General features: G+C 27.3%; 2 protein-coding genes across 3 annotated transcripts; both read left to right on the top strand.

The window, feature by feature from the left end:
• Window positions 1-312: 312 nt before the first annotated feature.
• On the top strand, window positions 313-6,476 carry LOC113554062 (prolyl 4-hydroxylase subunit alpha-1-like). Of its 2 annotated transcripts, none has more exons than XM_026957737.1 (10): window positions 313-482; window positions 746-900; window positions 988-1,140; window positions 1,260-1,424; window positions 2,965-3,113; window positions 3,271-3,504; window positions 4,551-4,778; window positions 5,111-5,155; window positions 5,227-5,395; window positions 6,397-6,476. In XM_026957737.1, exons 1-10 carry the CDS (start codon window positions 313-315, stop codon window positions 6,474-6,476), a joined length of 1,548 nt encoding a protein of 515 aa, XP_026813538.1. The 2 variants fall into 2 exon arrangements, with proteins under 2 accessions (XP_026813538.1, XP_026813539.1); XM_026957738.1 differs by lacking the exon at window positions 6,397-6,476 and adding an exon at window positions 4,875-4,995 and having other exon boundaries at window positions 5,227-5,278.
• Window positions 6,477-7,625: 1,149 nt separating this feature from the next.
• Window positions 7,626-18,324, top strand: LOC113553586 (prolyl 4-hydroxylase subunit alpha-2-like). Its single transcript, XM_026956979.1, has 9 exons — window positions 7,626-7,912; window positions 7,986-8,131; window positions 8,269-8,412; window positions 11,178-11,345; window positions 11,503-11,669; window positions 12,270-12,497; window positions 13,832-14,089; window positions 16,779-16,941; window positions 18,055-18,324. The coding sequence occupies exons 1-9, from the start codon at window positions 7,722-7,724 to the stop codon at window positions 18,078-18,080; spliced, it is 1,491 nt and encodes a 496-aa protein (XP_026812780.1). The 5' UTR covers window positions 7,626-7,721; the 3' UTR covers window positions 18,081-18,324.
• Window positions 18,325-18,585: the final 261 nt, after the last annotated feature.

The raw sequence follows: 18,585 nt of genomic DNA, 5'->3' as shown, positions 1-18,585 counted from the left end.
TATTGTATTTAAATTTTATATAATTTATTAATATTCGCGTTATATAAATAATAATATATTGATATATAGGTATGTATTGATATATAGGTATGTATAATATGTTATAACATTATAGTTTCAAATAAATCAACCGGCTTCATCATCCATTTGTCTATAATATATTATAATATTATGTTTACTTATCAATGATTCTGAAAAAATTATTTATAAAAATTATAAAATTATAAAATTATTTATATTCTGAGTTATTTAACACACCTCGAAGTTATATCAAACTTATGTATAAATAGAGCGAATACATGCAACAAAAATATGTTAAGATATTTAATGTTTTTCATTTCCACCTACATGTTTGCGAATGGAATAAATTGGCATTCGTCACAAGTCATATTAAGGCATCTCTATGACTTACAAGACGAACAGTTTGCAGTGGCTAAAGAATATTTGGAACTGGAAACAAAGCGAATACATGACTTAGAGCGGTGAACATTTTTTATTTATCTTTTTTTTTAAATAATTAAATAGATTTATATTTTTCACTAATTTGTAAAAAAAAAAAAAGTTACGTGAATAACTATTATTCAAAATTATTGTCTTGAATCCAACTTATCATCAATCTATAAAATAAATGTCAGATTGCATGTTTTCATAAACATTTGTTCTTATTTTTAGTTAATTAATTGGATATTGTGTAAGTTTGATAATTTTGTTTAACAATACTCATTGTAGTATTCAATTTGTTTAGTTTTTTGATTCCAATTGATGATGGGAATATAAATTATACATTGAAGAAACGTACTTTTATACTGAGTCACATCGATAGTTTAAAAATGATGTCACGGGTTTACAAAAACTTATCAGAAATTAAAAAATTAATGAGTTATAAACAATCAGTAGAAGGTAATTCATTTATTTTTTTAAATTGTATGTATTATACCACATCATTGAGTCCGATTTATAATTTATTGTAATTTACGTAAAATAAAGTTTTTAAACGATTTGATGAACACAACGTTAATGAATTAAATATTCAATCTGCATATCGGTCTCTAAGAAGGATTCAAAAAGTCTACGCGATTCCTGCATCCGAAATGGCTGTAGGTAAATATAAGGACCGGACTATTGGTGATCCAATGAATGGTAAGTGCTATGAGCACTGAATGACACTTGCTATAATAATATACATATTATTACTATTACTTACAATTTCCAACCGTAACCTTTAGATGATTATCAACATTTTTGATTTTAATTTTTAGCTTGTGAATGTAATGTCATGTCGAAATATAGCTTCGAAGAATGCGACACTTATGGTACAATGGAATGGGCTATTCAAACTTATAATAAATGGTTGACGTATCGTCCAAAATGTGTGGACATCGAAAAATTACATTATTATATAAGATCAGTATCAATGCTAACAGGTACATACACGATTAATTTAAACTCTTTCAATTTTAACGACCTGTAAGCAGTAATGTCGAACCAAAATTAAATTGGGGGAGGGGAAAAAATTATTTCGTATTACCCACCACCTTTTGCGCCATATACTTTTTATATTTATGCTGACCAATTACCGTACGGCATACGTACTTCGACAACTAATTCGAAACAAATAGTACGCGACATATTATGTAATTTGTCGGGCAGTATTGTTATACTGGATTTTTTATCGGTAAGAAAATATGGTATACAGGCGAGACTACTAAGACAAAATCGTAAATAGGATACATATAACAGTATAATAATATACTGATAAAGTATACTAAATATTCACTTATCTTCGGGTTTATGGGCAGAAAAAAAGTTTAAGTTTACAAAGAATCATCAATACATGCAAATTTTTTTATCAAATTTAATGTAATAGATTTTTTGATTCTCTTCACCCAAAACATATATACATTTTACAATAAGTAAGAATGAAGTTTAAAGGTTAATACAATAAAATAAATTAACTAAATTTTAGACTGAGGACTTGAGAGAACAAGCCACCTAGTGAAGGTACTTTGTAACACGGAGTGAAAAGCTTTCTGTGGTCGACAGTAAAAGTGGTCACGGAGAGTTCTAAGATCAGGGGGTTGTACAGGATGGATTGAAGGTGTTCGCATAATGTCTTGCCAACGTTTTGTACTGTTGAGATAAAGATATCTTTATGAAGAGTAATTTTATTAATGTTGATGAATCTGGAAACTCTGAATGTAAATTTGTAAATTTCATATGGTAATCTTACTTTAGAAATCAGTTATGAAAATCAATTATAGGTAAAAGGGTAAACCGAATTGCACCCGGTGGCCGGGACGCAATTTATTCAAAAACGTACGTTATTTATCGTGGTACGTAATGCGAGTGCACTCAAAAACTCTTTTGATGGTAAGCTCCCTCATTATCTACTTCACTACTACTAGTAGGTTTCCTCCTCCCATTAGCTCCGGCGCTATGTTAGATATATATGTAAATTATCTTGAGTCTATAAGTTACAGACTGTAATACTTCGTTTGTACATCATAATTTATAATTTAAAGTAATATGAAAACACAAATTTAAAAAAAGTCAAGTATAAAAATTATGGTTAATATAAAAATTATACAAATCAATTTTTTAGCTGCTAACCAAATTATATACGAGCTAATAATATGTAGTAATAAAATAAAAAAACGTTGGTTAAGTGGAATACGAGTATACATTTAAATTTTATTTTTATTATGTTATTATGAACATATAAACTTTACAGAGTTCATGTATTTTCTTCAAGGAAACATAGTGTTGATTCGGGAGAGTTTATCATTGCTAACCTACACAGCCCCAGTGTAATATAATTAATAATAATTGTTTTATTTATTATTCATAAAAACAAATAAGTATTCAGTAATATAGTGAAAACATAATATAATCTACCGTATAGGTACATAATACATATAGGCTGTACTGGAATGTAAATAAAAAACATCTTTGTTTTTTCTTCAGGATTTAATTTTGAAACTTTAACGGATTATAGTAATCTAAATCATCCAGAAAACAGTGAATATTTTGCACGACATTTTTCTCTAATGGCAAACGCATTAAATATCCGTGATTTTAACACACCATCTACAGATATATATAATATATACGATGTAAGAATTTTTATAAATAATAATTAATAACTATTAATTACCTAAATATAATATTATACGATCAACATTCGTTATAATTGAATATATAAACGTGCGTTTGAAGTATTTATTTTTTTAACTTACTACTATATTATTGAACATACAATTTTGTTTCTAGAGTTTTGAACAATTCAGTCGACATAAAAATTTCCGCAATTTATGTAGGACAGGTAAATCTGTGAGACCGTTAACATATGAATCTAAATGCCGTTATCAAACGAAAAATTCTCCATATTGGATATTAATGCCTTTTAAAGAAGAAGATATCAGTATCAATCCGAGCATTAAACTCTATCACGACTTTATCTACAACGAAGAGATTAAGACTATTACAAAAATGGCATCGAAAGATGTAAGTAAATTATTAGATACACGCTGCACACTATGTACACACTATGTACGATGTACACATACTTAATGTGTTTAGATGCCTTTAATAATTGCAATAATATAATAGTATAGTGAAAACTGTCTAATGTAGAATAGTGGGACCAACCAAAAATTCCGCTTTAAGGCTTATGCAGTTTTCCGCATTATTGAATATGACGGAAAAATTCAGGATTATAAATTCGTATCAATTTTTGATATCGATAAATTGATACTTTTCATTTAATGATAAATACGTATATTTTGGCCTTTTTATATGTATTTGAATTGATGTCACTTTGTATGTACAAGAAAACTATTCAGTGTAAGACTGTTGAATGTTGGTGCATAAAGCATAACTGTTTTACAGCTATACATACGGGATAAGTTTGTATCGCAGATGCCGAATACGATAACCAAAGATACAAATTACCTAACAGATATATGTAGGTAGTGCAGTTTTATCTTCATTATCATTTTACGATGTACCTACAATATACATGCTCAAATCATCATAACGTAACACGTGTCATACTTCCGACTTATGCAAGGTTTTTAATTGCATGGGACCTACAAAATCGTTGCGTTTACGCGTTGGAAAATTTCCGTTTTATTGAGGTTCAACGTCTATATAAAACTATAGTAACATGTCGGGACCATAGAAAAATTCCTTATTGGATAGTTTTCCGTTTTATTCAGGGTCTGAATTACACAGTTTTCACTGTATTATCCCCTAATATCTGGTTACAACCATATGTTTACAAATAATTGTTAAAATAGTGTTTTAGTAATGAGATTAATATGTCATTTGTGATTTTAATATTGAACACAATCAAAGATCGTTATAAGTAATTTCACAATGTGGATTGACTAAATATCCAAGTAGGATTTAAATTAATTTATAACATAATAAGTTAGTATATTTTATGATACACTAATATAATTATCATTTATATAATTATCTAATATATATGAATAAAATTCAAACTTCCTGTAACCACAGAAATTATAATTTTATGTTTCACTTTACAGTTGACTGACGCAGCGAGTTACTTTGACGGTAAGATTACTTTGATCGACGACCAACGTTTGGGTCAGCTGAAATGGTTTTCAGAAAATTCGAACCCGGTGTTATTTGGAAAGCTAAACGAACGAATAGAATGCATTACTGAGTATTCGACCAAGACAGCCGAAGGATATCAAATAGTCAATTATGGATTAGGCGGTCATTTTGCTGAACACGTGGATGCATTTACAGACGTACGTGATTTTTATTATACACCTACTTACGAAATGTATACTTTATTATAATACTTAATTAGTAACAAGGTATAACCATTGTTATATTTTTTACAGATTTTTGAATCAAATAACTTCCCCTTACCACATATAAAAGCAGCTCTATCATTAAAATTATGTTGTAAACTTCTAAATCACGTGTTTTTTACCATACGTGTATTGTGTTTTAAACTTAAATGTTAGTATTTTATTAGTTAGCATAATAATACCTATATCTAGTATCCCCATTATAAATAAATATATTGTTCTGTTGAATTATTATGTTTGTAGGATTGATTTCTACTTTTTTTTAGGGCCCTAAGTTGAATGGCAACAGATTGGTCACTATATTATTTTACGTTCGTTATTTATCATTATTTATTAGATTTAACACGTATACATAGACCAAACAAATTTTTATTTTTTATAGATGACTGACGTACCTGAAGATGGATATACAGTATTTCCAAATATAAATTTTGTTGCACATTGTCATAAAGGAACAGCTTTAGTTTGGCAAAACTTATACTTGAATAATGGTACTGTAAATAGTAGAACTCTTCATGGAGGTTGTCCTGTGATAAAAGGAAATAAATGGGGTGAGTGATTTCAGAATATAGATCAGGGATCTCCAACCTTTTTTTACGGTGGGTCAAATCTGAGATATGTTTTTTCATTGCGGGCCAGCATTTTTTGAGGAATAAGGAGATAATGATATTGAAGAATAGATAAGATTCAATATTATACACCTTTTATAATCAACGTACTTACGCAGTTAGAAAAAACCGTCCATCACGAGTTCGATAGCATTATTATTATTTCGGAGTCGTTCATGAATTTATCAATTACGTAGACTTTACAATTTCTAATTAAGAGGATGTCAGCACACTGTTTGTTTTCTCTCTCTAGCCCACGCGCAACATAGACAAAACGCATATACGCAGTCTGAGTAGAACTCGCTCAATTTTGGTTCCAGAGTAAATATACCTATAATAAAATTAAATTTTGACAATATTTTTGAGTACAAAACGATAAGTTTTTTAACAAAAAATTAAAATTTTGAAAAGTTAAAGGTTATTTAAAAATGTTGTAATTTATAGCTATTTCTAAACGATATAATTAACGTTGTATTAGGAATAATGAAAAAAACTCATCGCCTTGTAATTAAAAATATTATCAACATTTAATTTTATAAAAGGTATATCTTACTCTAAAACCAAAATTGAGTGAGTTCTATTCAGACTGCGTAAATGCGATTTGTCTATGTTGCACATGGGCCAGACAGAGAAAACAAACAGTGCACTGACATCCCCTTAAACAGTTCCTATTGACGATAACATATATCCCTATACAATTAGCAGAGGAATAATTGAGCGTGTCTGTTTGTTAATTTTTTCTTAAAAATTAACCCATGGATTTTGTCAGGATTTTGTAACGAGGTATTTTTGATAAAAATAATTTATTATCCAGCATTAATATTTACTAACTGAAAAACAAATATTTTTGATTAAAAGTGTAAAAAAATTGAAAATATTCAAATTGATTTCTCTGTTACGCTGCTCAATTCAACAGTTTTTAACTAATATTTTATGTTTTTTAGTTATGACAAAGGGACTATATGAAGAAGGACAACATTTAACATACAATTGGAAAGATAATAAAATAATAACTATTGTTTAAAAATATTGTTCAATTTGTTAGATGTGTATATTTTAGTTTTTACTCAAATAACAAATATTATATAGTACATATTGTATAATATATACCTACTTATATGTGTAGGTACTTTTATTAATTTTATAATAATTGTTTACTAAATAACTTAAAATATAATAATACATTTTATTACTAACCACTATATATTTGTATTATATATATATACACTCCACATAATATATTATGATAAATGTTTATTTGAGCGATAAAAATCATTTTGCTGTGAAATAATACTAAGTATTATTTATTAAAAATCTACTGAAAAATATGAAAACAATTTTATCAAAAACTATAGCTTTTTCAGTTATATTTTCGGATATTTACAAGTCCCAAATCAATATAGGAATAAGCACAAATTACTTAGATAGAGCTCTAAGATTTCCCTACAAATATATTGTTTAGCAATTAACGTCCTCAAAAAACTAATCAGATCTATTGTGTATTTTCACATACTATAAAAGAAGATATTTTCAGATCCCCTCCCCATTCCCGAAAAAATGTGGAGCTTACTACAACTATAGTATTTTTTCCATTTAATTAAAATAGATATAGTCGCTTACTAATAAGTATTTATCATAATGTGTATGATTTTAATTTATATTTTTGAAATCACTGTATCATAATAATATATACAAAATAATAATGACATGACTGAATGAAAAATCATAATAAATTGTTACTTATATTATATTTATTGTTTCATATTTTTAGTGGATAATATATTTTATTTTTTAAATTACAAAATACAAAATAAATTTCTTATAGCCAATGATATATTTGTAGTTTATAAATATTCTAATAGTCGGAGATTTGGTAAAATTATTTTATTACAGTTGAATGCATATAATTTATTTATTTTTAAACAATGACAATCAGTTTTCTAAAATTTGTAAAATAATACCGATTAATGACTATGTACATGTATACTATAGTATTATGATCATTGTAATGAAATAAAATGTAAATTTTAAATCATTTTTCAAATAATTTATTACCTAGTTTAATAGTTATAAATTACATTTCATTGTATCAACACCTAACCAAACAGTTCATATACCTATGGATTTATTGACATGCATGACTTTAAAAATTATGAAACGTATCATACGAGTAGTCTGTGTTTGTTAGATATATAGGTTAGATATTTAGGTATAACTACCTATTTAGTAACTAATTGGTATATTGTGTACGTGATAAAATTTATCGCTGATGAATAAAATGTATAATTTACAGAAAATTATTGTTGCTTTATATTTAATTAACTTTAATTTATGCCACGGCAGCAATTGGCATTGCGCACTATCTTCAATGTATGAACTGTACGATTTGGAAATCGAATATTTAATTGTGACGGAAACATACATCAACAATGAGTATAAAAGATTACATAATATCAAAAAGTAATCATTAATTAAATTAAAAAGAAGAGTTATGTATTTCAAATCAATTTTTGTAAGTTTGGAAAATATTCAGGTTTATTGAACAACGAAAGAAACAAAATGAAAAAGAGTTGGCAGAGTCGTACACAGAGAGCTCAATAAATGCATTCAAAACTATTTTACGCGTTAAGAGTGATTGGGAAACATTAAAAGACAAAATGACACAAACAACTGAAATTGGTAAATTTAAATATTATTGAAATAATCAAAATTATTTATTTTTAAATTTGTTTCACTTCCATCTTATTTCCCATTGCCCTGTAAAGGGTTAAGTATTCTTCGTGTGGGTATAGTATAAATATACATTGTTGTTTTAGGAGAATTCAAACATGAATTATTGATTTATGATAACATTGTCAGTGGATTAAAAGCTATAAGGAGGTTACAGATTATATACGAACTCGATGCACACGAAATATCAAATGGAAACATTGGTGGCCACACATATCAACCGTTTGATGGTAATAACCGCAACAAACAATTAAATATCTGTGTATGAATTAATAATATAATATAACATTAGTAAGTGATATACCGGCCGTTACCTATCCACGCAATAAGATTATTGTAGTTTTAGAAATTAAATTAAATTATATGGGTAGTATTTATTATAATGTATTATGCATAATTGGCCATAATACCACGGTGTCGCCGCCGCACCACCACCGACCGATACACACTCACACGCTAACATATCCGTAAATTATATTGTTATTTTTGTATTAGATGTATGTTATCTGTGAGTTATATAATGTGTAGATTAGGCCACGACCGGGCACCGATTAGCACGGCCGCCCAAAAGATCGCCAGTTCGTTACGTATTGTCAACGCGGACCATATATTTCGTAGGCGCGAATCGCAACGGTTTATTTTTTATTATATTATGTGAGCAATAGGCGCCACTAATTATATATTACATTGTATAGGCACGAATCGCCACCTATTATATATTTCGTTGTGTGTGCGCAAAACGCCACTAATTATATATATTTTATTACGACGCACGCGAATCGCCACTTATTTTGTATTTTATTGCGTGGATGCGAGTTGCCACTCATTTATTTATATTTTAATATATTGTAGGCACAAATCGCCGCCCGTATTATTAAATCGTGTACGCGCGCAAATCGGTGTAATTATTTTATATTATTACCATTTATACACCAGGAAAATCCCGTTACAACGAATAGCTAGGGCCGTAGTTTCGATATCATTATATCGCCTACATTTTGAGTTACCATCATTTTATCAGTTACCCGTGTCCCTAGTTTTAAGTTCATACACACAATATAAATACACACATACACACATCACCCACATACTACCCTGTTCAACTTCTGTTGAGTGCTACATTATTTAATAATTTAAAATTAAAATATTTTTCAGATAAAATATTTTTGGCTTACTTATTTTCATGTATAATATTTTCTAATAAAATATTTTTCGTGTAATTTACTTTCGTATTTAATAATTTTCGGATAAAATACGTTTCTATTAAAATATTTTTCGTAAATTTATTTTCGGATGATATATTTTCTGACATAGTATAGCTCCTAGTGCTCTGCATGGTCCGGTCTTAATTAGTCCGGTCCGGTCCAAACTGGACCATGGTCCGGTCTAGTCCGGTCCTAACATACAAAAACTATGAATCATCGATTTGGTCCAGTTTATTATTTTTTAGGAGTAATTCAGTCTAGTCCTCAGATAAAATGCATTATTTTCAGCCCTTTTCGGTTTCAAAAAAAAAAAAAAAAAAAATGAAAATAGCTCAGTCCGGTTCGGTTCGGCCCCAATCACGGTTCTTAAAATCTAAGTAAGTTAATTTTACGTAATACCATTGATTATAAATACTATAAAAAGCTCACTTAAAAACAATATCTTTCCATTGTAATACAAAACGCATCATTGTCCAGTCTGAGCTAATATTGACTGAATCTTACGGTCCGATCCGTTAAAGGTCCGAAATGTTTTAAGATCGAACCGGCATTCCGGTCCCGGTCTACTCTATATGAATAACTTTAATAACTGGTCCAGTCTGGTCTATAAATAATACGTAGCCATGGTTCGGTCCGAATTTGGTGTTCTATTAAACTTTTAAGTGTGGTCTGATCCGAATTCGGTCCTTCCTCAAATTTTAAGTCCGATCCGATCTTTAAAATAACGGACCGTGCTGAGTTCTAATAGCCCCCCACATTTACACAGGTCGGTCGGTGTGTGCGTGCTGTTTTACGAAGTAGTTAGGTAACCGGGCGCGCGTATTATTAGCTTATGCTCCCGGCCCGTACACATGGTATTATATGCTCAATAACAGATATAAAGAGATTAAACAAATTATTAAACACCTAACTTTGATATGATAAATCCTAACCTAATCTGGAAAAAAAGTTAAGACAAGATAGATAGGTACTCCGTTACTACCCCAATATTTATTTGTATAATATGCATGTTAATTTCATTTTTTAAGTCAAAATGTTTAAATCAAAAATAATAGTTATAATTTTAAAGAAGTAGGTATTTAATAGAAATACATTGCTCTAGTAAAATATTAACATAAAATTTGACTAAAAGTAAAATTTTACAATTAGGAAAAAATTCTAAATCAAAATGTACCTTTTTTTTTTTTTCGTTATAACCGACGACGCCGCGGGATCTGCTTTTGCATTGCTTCCGCGGCGTCGCCATCGTTTATTGATTTATTTACAATATCAAATATTTATACATATGTGAAGGGTAGACGGGACAGCTCCCCGACTTACCCCCCCGTTCGCGCCTTTTCAAAATTATACATTTTATATTAACAGTACTTCCTGGACCTATTCCTGATCTTCTCGGGCTGACCTTGAGTTCGCGTGCCTGTCCTCCGGTTGGCCAGCCGATTGGAGCCCGCCGCTCTGGTTGTCTCATTCTCCATCAGGGCAGTCACAGCCGTGCAACGCGCACGTTCCTTTGTGCCTTTTGCAAGGCCTCATCTTCGCGTTCATCCTTTTCTTTGGTCGACAGAATCGTCTCGACCATGCGTATGAACTCAATAAATCAAAATGTACCTACTTAGCCATAATATGCTCATGTCTCATAGACAATCTAACTAAACTAATAATCGACATTAAAAACAAAAAATATCCCTGCACAAGTATTCAATATCGAAAGTAATTTCACTGTAATAATATTATATATTAGCATTTATAAATATGTATAATATATTAATAATTTGATATATGAATTCTAGTCAACGATTGTTATGATATGGCATCTTTGTGTTACGATAATGCTGAATATCATTGTGCATACTGGTGGTTTGTCGAAGTCTATGATAAAAACAAAAAAGACAAAAATGAATTAAATATTGATTTCAGCACATTCATAATAAAATTTATCTGGTCAAGTTACTTAGTTGGTGAGTATCTATATTTGTCAACACAATACTTAACCATACGTTAAATAAATACATAATACTTATAGTATTTATAGTGTGTAGTATGAATTAGGTACCTATAATTTCTAGGCACGTATAATAAATGTGGCACATTATTACTATACTAAAACAAATTTAGGTGACATTAGCCGTGCAATGGATATATTTAAAAAATATTTTAAACAAAATAATGAAATGAACGAAAGTCTGACGAATATGCGGTACACGGTATGGGCCGGAAATAACGTTTTTAAACGAAACACGGCAAACGATTATGATAAAAAGTTCTACTCTTATTCACTTCAAGTAAATATATTATAACATTTTAATATGTGTTTTTATAATTTATTGTATTGGTATCGTGGCTATTATTAATATATCAGTATATTTTAAAAGTATAATAAATAATAATGTACATTGTACACTAATATTTGATTTATATGTGTAAACAATAAATAAAAAATAGGTGCATTTCAGTATTACATTAATAAGTTGATAAATTCCTGCTCCCCCCTTCTACTCTTAAGTCAGAATTTTATAACACATAACATTATGGCAATACATATATAAATTGTATAAGTACACAACTAAACTCTTCATCGGGGCCCAAGGGTCACCAATTAATACTTTTGAAGTGTCAAGTATAAATGTATAACGTATATTGTATTTTTGTATACATATTACTTAACCAAAGACAACGTAGGAAAAATCAATTAATTAAATGAATACTTATGTCATGTCCACATAATTTAATTCGTCATAAAAAAAAACACACACAAGTTATCATTTGGTGACTTGACTCTATAACTATAGGTATATAGGTATATTGTAAATGTATAGTATTTATTATATGTGAAATATAAACAATAATATGTAGATATTCTTTAATATTATTTTCAAACTTAGAAACTAGATTCAGAAAATGAAGTGAGTTATTTCAAAACCGCATGTATGAATACGATGGATTGCAAATACCCTTATTTAGAATGCCGTTATTATCATGGAAATTGTAAATATTTGATAATTGGTCCATTACGTGAAGAAATTTTATCGTTAGTACCGAGCATGAAGTTGTATCATAACGTGCTGTATGACGACGAAATAAAAAGGATAAAAGAATTAGCGAAACCAAAGGTAAAGTATTATCGTACTAGCATTATGATAACTACATTACACGTTAATAAGATGACATTATATAAGGATTGTGTATTTATTGTATAACATAGGTCTAAGTTGAATGTTTAAATGTTTATACGAAATAGCGTTTAAATTATAAAATACGTATATACCTACTTACCCATAAAGAGCGTCTTCAAGTTAGTTCCGCAGATGGGGAGACATTATAAAGCTTGTATTTTCTAAAACAAAAATATAGCATTTACTAGATATCATAGATATCAATTAAATTTACAAATTCAATTTATTTGATATATATATAATATATAATTTATAAATTAAGACTTAAGAATTATATAATAATATAATATTTTACTAAATATTAAATAATTATATATATAATATATAATAAGATTTGATGATCACTACCTCTCTGACATGAAGCGTCTGATAGGGATATATTTTAAATATTACCTATAATAAATGGTTATTTGTGCAGTTATATAAGTGGGTTTTTATAGACAGCTATATCATACGTATTTATAAATTCAATTTTGTTGTTACTGAAATTTAATTTTTCATTGTATTATAAATTATGTTATAATTATTATACATTAAGAGGATGCTACTTATACGAGTGCAAAATGTTCTGTATTCGTATTACAAAGGTATTGCATAGCAAATTTGCATTCATCTTAATCGATTAAATGTTATTAGTTTTAATATTAGAGTGGATTGGCCTATTATTATCATACTTAAAGCTAAGATTTGTACTTAAGAAATAGATTTTTTCGATATTTTATTTTTTAAACGAGATTTTAGTATGTAAAGTATTAAAAATTAAAAAATAGATCAATTTAGTACTTATACTTATAATATAATATGAAAAAAATCAAAATTTCCAATAAAAAAAAAAAAATGGAAAATTGGGAAAATTTGGTTTCATTTAAAATTTCCTAAAAATATAGTTTTGACGAAAAAATCCGAGTTTTTTCGGTAAAATTTCATGAAAAAATGGTTTAAAAAATTAAAAAAGGTCACAAACAATCCAATAAATAATGATAGTGGGATAATCATAATACAACATTTATTAACATACTATCACTTAAAGTTTGTATAGTAGATGAATCTTGGGGACTCTTTTACTTTATTTATAAATAATTAAAAAAAAAAAAAAAAAACAAAAATTGATCCAGATTAACATAAATTTGTTGTGCGTTATGCCATAAGTACGTTGTTAGATAGAGATAACAATAATATGCGATATGGATAACGTCATCTTAATCATTAATAAATTATTAGATATAAATCATAATATTAATATAGTTTTATGTTTTACTCATTATCTTTAGCTGGAAAAATTGTCAATCGATACAAACGAAGATATATCCCTTAGAAAAGTGGCATCGTTTAGGAAACAAAACGATCAAGTATTTGAGACAATTAACCGCAGACTTGTTCAGATTACTTCAAAGTCCGCCACAAACATTGTGGATAAATACGTCGTTACTAATTACGGTGTTGCTGGACATTACTTACCGCATACTAAGTACATTGACGATGACCATTTGATCAACAGCAAAGGACGTGACGCCATAGTTATTTTCCATGTAACGTATCTTTGTATTTTTAATCAAATATAATATTATGATTACTATATTATAGTAGTATAATTGTAAAATTAGTCGACAAAATATGTTATATAATAATTAAATAGTATACAATAAGCTATAAATAAAACTTTTATAAAGGGGTCAAATTCTTTTAATTTTTAGTTACTATCCTATATAAGTTTTTTTTAAACAAACCCGTACCTATCCCAAAATTGTTGATGTGTCTTCTACTTTTAAACTTTTTATCGTATTTTTTTTTTTAATTTTAAACTTATTTTATTATGTTATCAACTAATATATATATAATCAATCTAACTAAATATATACATATTATTTTTGTTTAATTAAACTATTATAACTCCAAATAATGCCATTTTTACTACAGTTTTAATTTTAATTTCAATATTCTACTAAATAATACCTTAAAAGTTTGTTCTTTGTGACTTTCATAATTTTCATAAATTTTATGAATTTTGTCAAAATTCTTGCTATTTAAATGCTTATAAAAAATATTGTGATTATAGATTTCGATATTTTTTAATCAAGAAATAAAAAACTTATGGAGCTTTATATCAAATTTTCAAGCAATTCTACCCAGCAAATAATTTTTAATCAACATTAACGAAAAAAAACAAAAAAAATTTGAACATTTTTTAAATTTATAAATAACTCAAAAATATTCGAAATGGTTTGAAAATTATATCGTACATAAATAATGGTAATACAAATATTTGGTAAAAATGTCCAGTATTTATAGTAATTTGTTTTCGTGTTACATCGAAAAACAAAATCGATTTTGTTGAAAATCCGACTGATAGGTTCGTAACGATTGATTTAATATAATGATTTATCAACGATGATATAAAGCGTTATTTTTGTTATCTATATTTAAACCAATATACACTAATTTAAGTGTTTTGATATCCAAAAATATACTCTTAAAGTAGAAAATCTAAATATTTTTTCAACTACTTTTCGACTGTCGTGTATCTGGATACAAAAAACACACATAATTGTAAAATTAATACGTTGCTCCAACTGAAATCTAAAAATTCATTATTATTACTAGGAAAAAAATAAATTTTATAATTATATTTATAAAAAAGAATAAATATTTCTATGAGCAGCATTTGTCATATGTTATAATTTTACAGCAGTTTGATATATTTTTTTAAACTTTAATAGGTATAAATGTATAATGATGTAATATAAGCAATTATTTGAAAAATAAAGATAGTAATCAGATGATTATAATATTATTTAAAAAAAAATAATAAGTATTTATCGAATATTAAAATATTATTTGATTTATTTTATTGGGTACATACAAGTACAATAATAATAATGTATTTTTTTAATGTTTTATATTAATAAAATGTAGATTAAAATTAATATTTAATAAGAATTATGCGTTGGTCCATTATCATAAAGGCCAGTTGTTATCAGCTTACCGTTCCATAGGAATTCTGAATAATAATTATAATTGACAGCCATGTCTAATTTACAAATATAGTTAGATAAATATCTTAAATATTTTAGTACATGCTATGACACAAAATAGATTAAATAGTAATTTTTTTTATCTGTATACGATATACGTGTATCTTTTCGGATAATAAAATAATAATGTTAACTATATGGTTTTGTTTGTACTTTTTTACACGCTTTGATCTCTTTATACGATGAAAAGCCAATTCTCCCAGTGGTATTTATATTATAGAAGTGGTCAATAGTTGTTTTTGATAAAAACCTACTAAGAATTTATTTTTCCTCAGAGGAGATATAAAATAAATTACTATAGTTAGTGTCAACATCGGTAACTGGGCTTTTTTAAGGGACCACCACTATTATAATATAATATTAAATTCTAAACAATGAGAATCGACTTGTACACTGGTTCTACTAATTTATTTCGTATCAATATATTATTTATTATCATTATTTTGTATATTCGTGTTTATATTATATACGAGAATTGTCTTTGGGTAACTTAACATAAATTATAAATTGTCTACCATTGCACTTTCAGGAGTATAGATTAAATTGCCTTCCAATAAATTATCAGGCGCATAGTTGGGCACAAATAAGTGAAATAGGTCTTTAAAACCGTTAAATTTGGTACACTGACATAACCGAATAGTCCTTCGGGTATTCCCTACTTTGTCCGTATAAAAATATAACATTCAAAATTATACATTATGCCTTTTTCTGTCGTTGTTATTTATAATAGCTTTTATTTTTAAATGATAGCATACTTATTATAATTTCACGTACATCGTATTTTAATAAAATATATCAAATTATTTGAACTCCATTATAAAAACCATACTCTATTTTGAAATAGGTATGTAAAAATAATTTTTCAAAAATTCATGATTTGATTTCGTAGTTGACCTAGAAAATTACTTTAAAATTATAATAGAAATCATTTGGCTTGCAATAATAATTATTATTTTTCAACTTGTAAATATGGTTTTTTTTTAGGTAACAAGAATGATTGAAAATTTCACGTAATAATTATCTAATATTTTATATTTTATAAATATCTGATATTATTATTTATTACTATAGAAAGCGTCTAACAAAGCGTTAAATGATTTATTTACCTAAACTTATTGACGCTTGTAGAAATGAATTGAAAGTGTGTTATGATTATTCTAACTTTTAATATTATTTACAAATTTAGATGGACGATGTTCCCAAAGGAGGTGCTACCGTGTTGCCCGAAGTAAACGCACACGTGCCTAGTGTCAAAGGTTCTGCCCTAGTTATATATAATACGCCGATGAGACAACTTTTAAAATTCACGCAATACGGCTCTTGTCCAATAATTTATGGTGACAAATGGAGTGAGTGTAAAATATAATATTTTTTAGGCAATGCTCCGTAGACTAGAGTTGCACTCGTTTTGCCGATTAATTTATTTTTATTAATAGGTGACAGAGACGTATTTGATATTAGTGATATTTATATCGCGACTAAAATAAAATAACTTAGATTTCAATTTTAATTTTGGATTTGCGGGATTTTATTTAAAAAGCCAAATACATTTTTTTAAGAGTTTTCTATTCAATCTGTTACAATATAATAGAACAATAAGAACAATTGATGAATTTAGAAAGTAAGCTAAAGAATAGTTAAAACAGACTGTAGAGATCTCTCAATGTATTATAATATGGTAATTTTTTTAATTAGGTTAGCAGATTACGATAGCACTGCCTCTTGAATCTTTTATTTGAGTTGCCTAGGATAGAGACAGATAATGATTCGGAGATTAAAGGATTTTTATGGTGAGTTAGTCATTTTTTTAAGCGTTTTTAGTGAGTTTTGAAAATTTTAGAAATATGAGGTATTTTAAGATCCGAGTGAAGAGGGGAATTTTTAGACATAAAATAGGGCTTTAGATATGACACGTAGTGCCTAATGTGGTTAATGTTAGATATTTTGGATGCGCATAGTTTAATATTGTATATCCACATGATTCTTAACAAACGTTTGTAGAGCAAGAGTTTGTTGGGAAGTTTCGTGCAATTAGAATTACTTAGAAGTTAGAGGTGGTCGAAGAAATCGGAAACCATCATTTAATGTTTGAGTTTTACTAGTTACTACTAATTGCTATAAGTAAATTAACGATTTATGAAGATATCGAAGAAGCATACACATTGGACCTGAGAGAGTAGCTGATTGTTGAGAAAAAAGCTAATTACAAATTCTAAAAATTCATTACGACAAAAAATAGAAACATGTATTTAAAAAAAAACTCGAAAAAAAACGACTATAGGAGTCGAGACTGAGTTTTAGTATTATGTTAAATGGATAATTACTATTGTAGATGAAAATATGAATTATAGCTTACAGATCAATCTAACTTAATTCAAAATGTATAATATATTAATATTATTAATATATTTATATTAATAATATATTATTAATATATTTTTAATTAATTATTACAATTACAGCAATGTCAGTGTATTTAAAACAATAAAATGAACGCATACTAAACATGTACTAAGTAATAGTCAAGTGTCCTATAATATAATATTATAATATTATGTTTATCATTAAACGCTACATCTACGAAGTGATAAGAAAAGTCAAAATAAGGTAACCTATGCACATATACTGAAATAATACTTATATAATTTGTAGTATGTATGTATTCTTATTATTATTTTATATTTTAAAGTAGATTACACTTTTTTTTTTTTAATAAATGATTTAGACGATAATTGATGATAAATTATTTTTAAGTGTAAAATACATTACAGTGTGTACATCAAAATATAATTGAATAATAATGTTTAGTTGTGTTTAAATTTAAACAATTTGTTTTTGGATAAATATTAACATTAAACTATTATTTATAATATAGTTATCTATTTTAAAAATAAATAAATAATATATAATACTTTGTACAATACCATTAAAAAACGATTTTATAAAACCACAGATCCTTGTACTTTTACTGGTAAAATTACTAGCACTATCAG

The sequence above is a fragment of the Rhopalosiphum maidis genome, chromosome 2 (genome assembly GCF_003676215.2).
Source record: "Rhopalosiphum maidis isolate BTI-1 chromosome 2, ASM367621v3, whole genome shotgun sequence".
Lineage (NCBI taxonomy): Eukaryota > Metazoa > Arthropoda > Insecta > Hemiptera > Aphididae > Rhopalosiphum > Rhopalosiphum maidis.
Note: the sequence above shows the minus strand (reverse complement) of the source record. Positions and strands in the feature narration are given on the sequence as shown.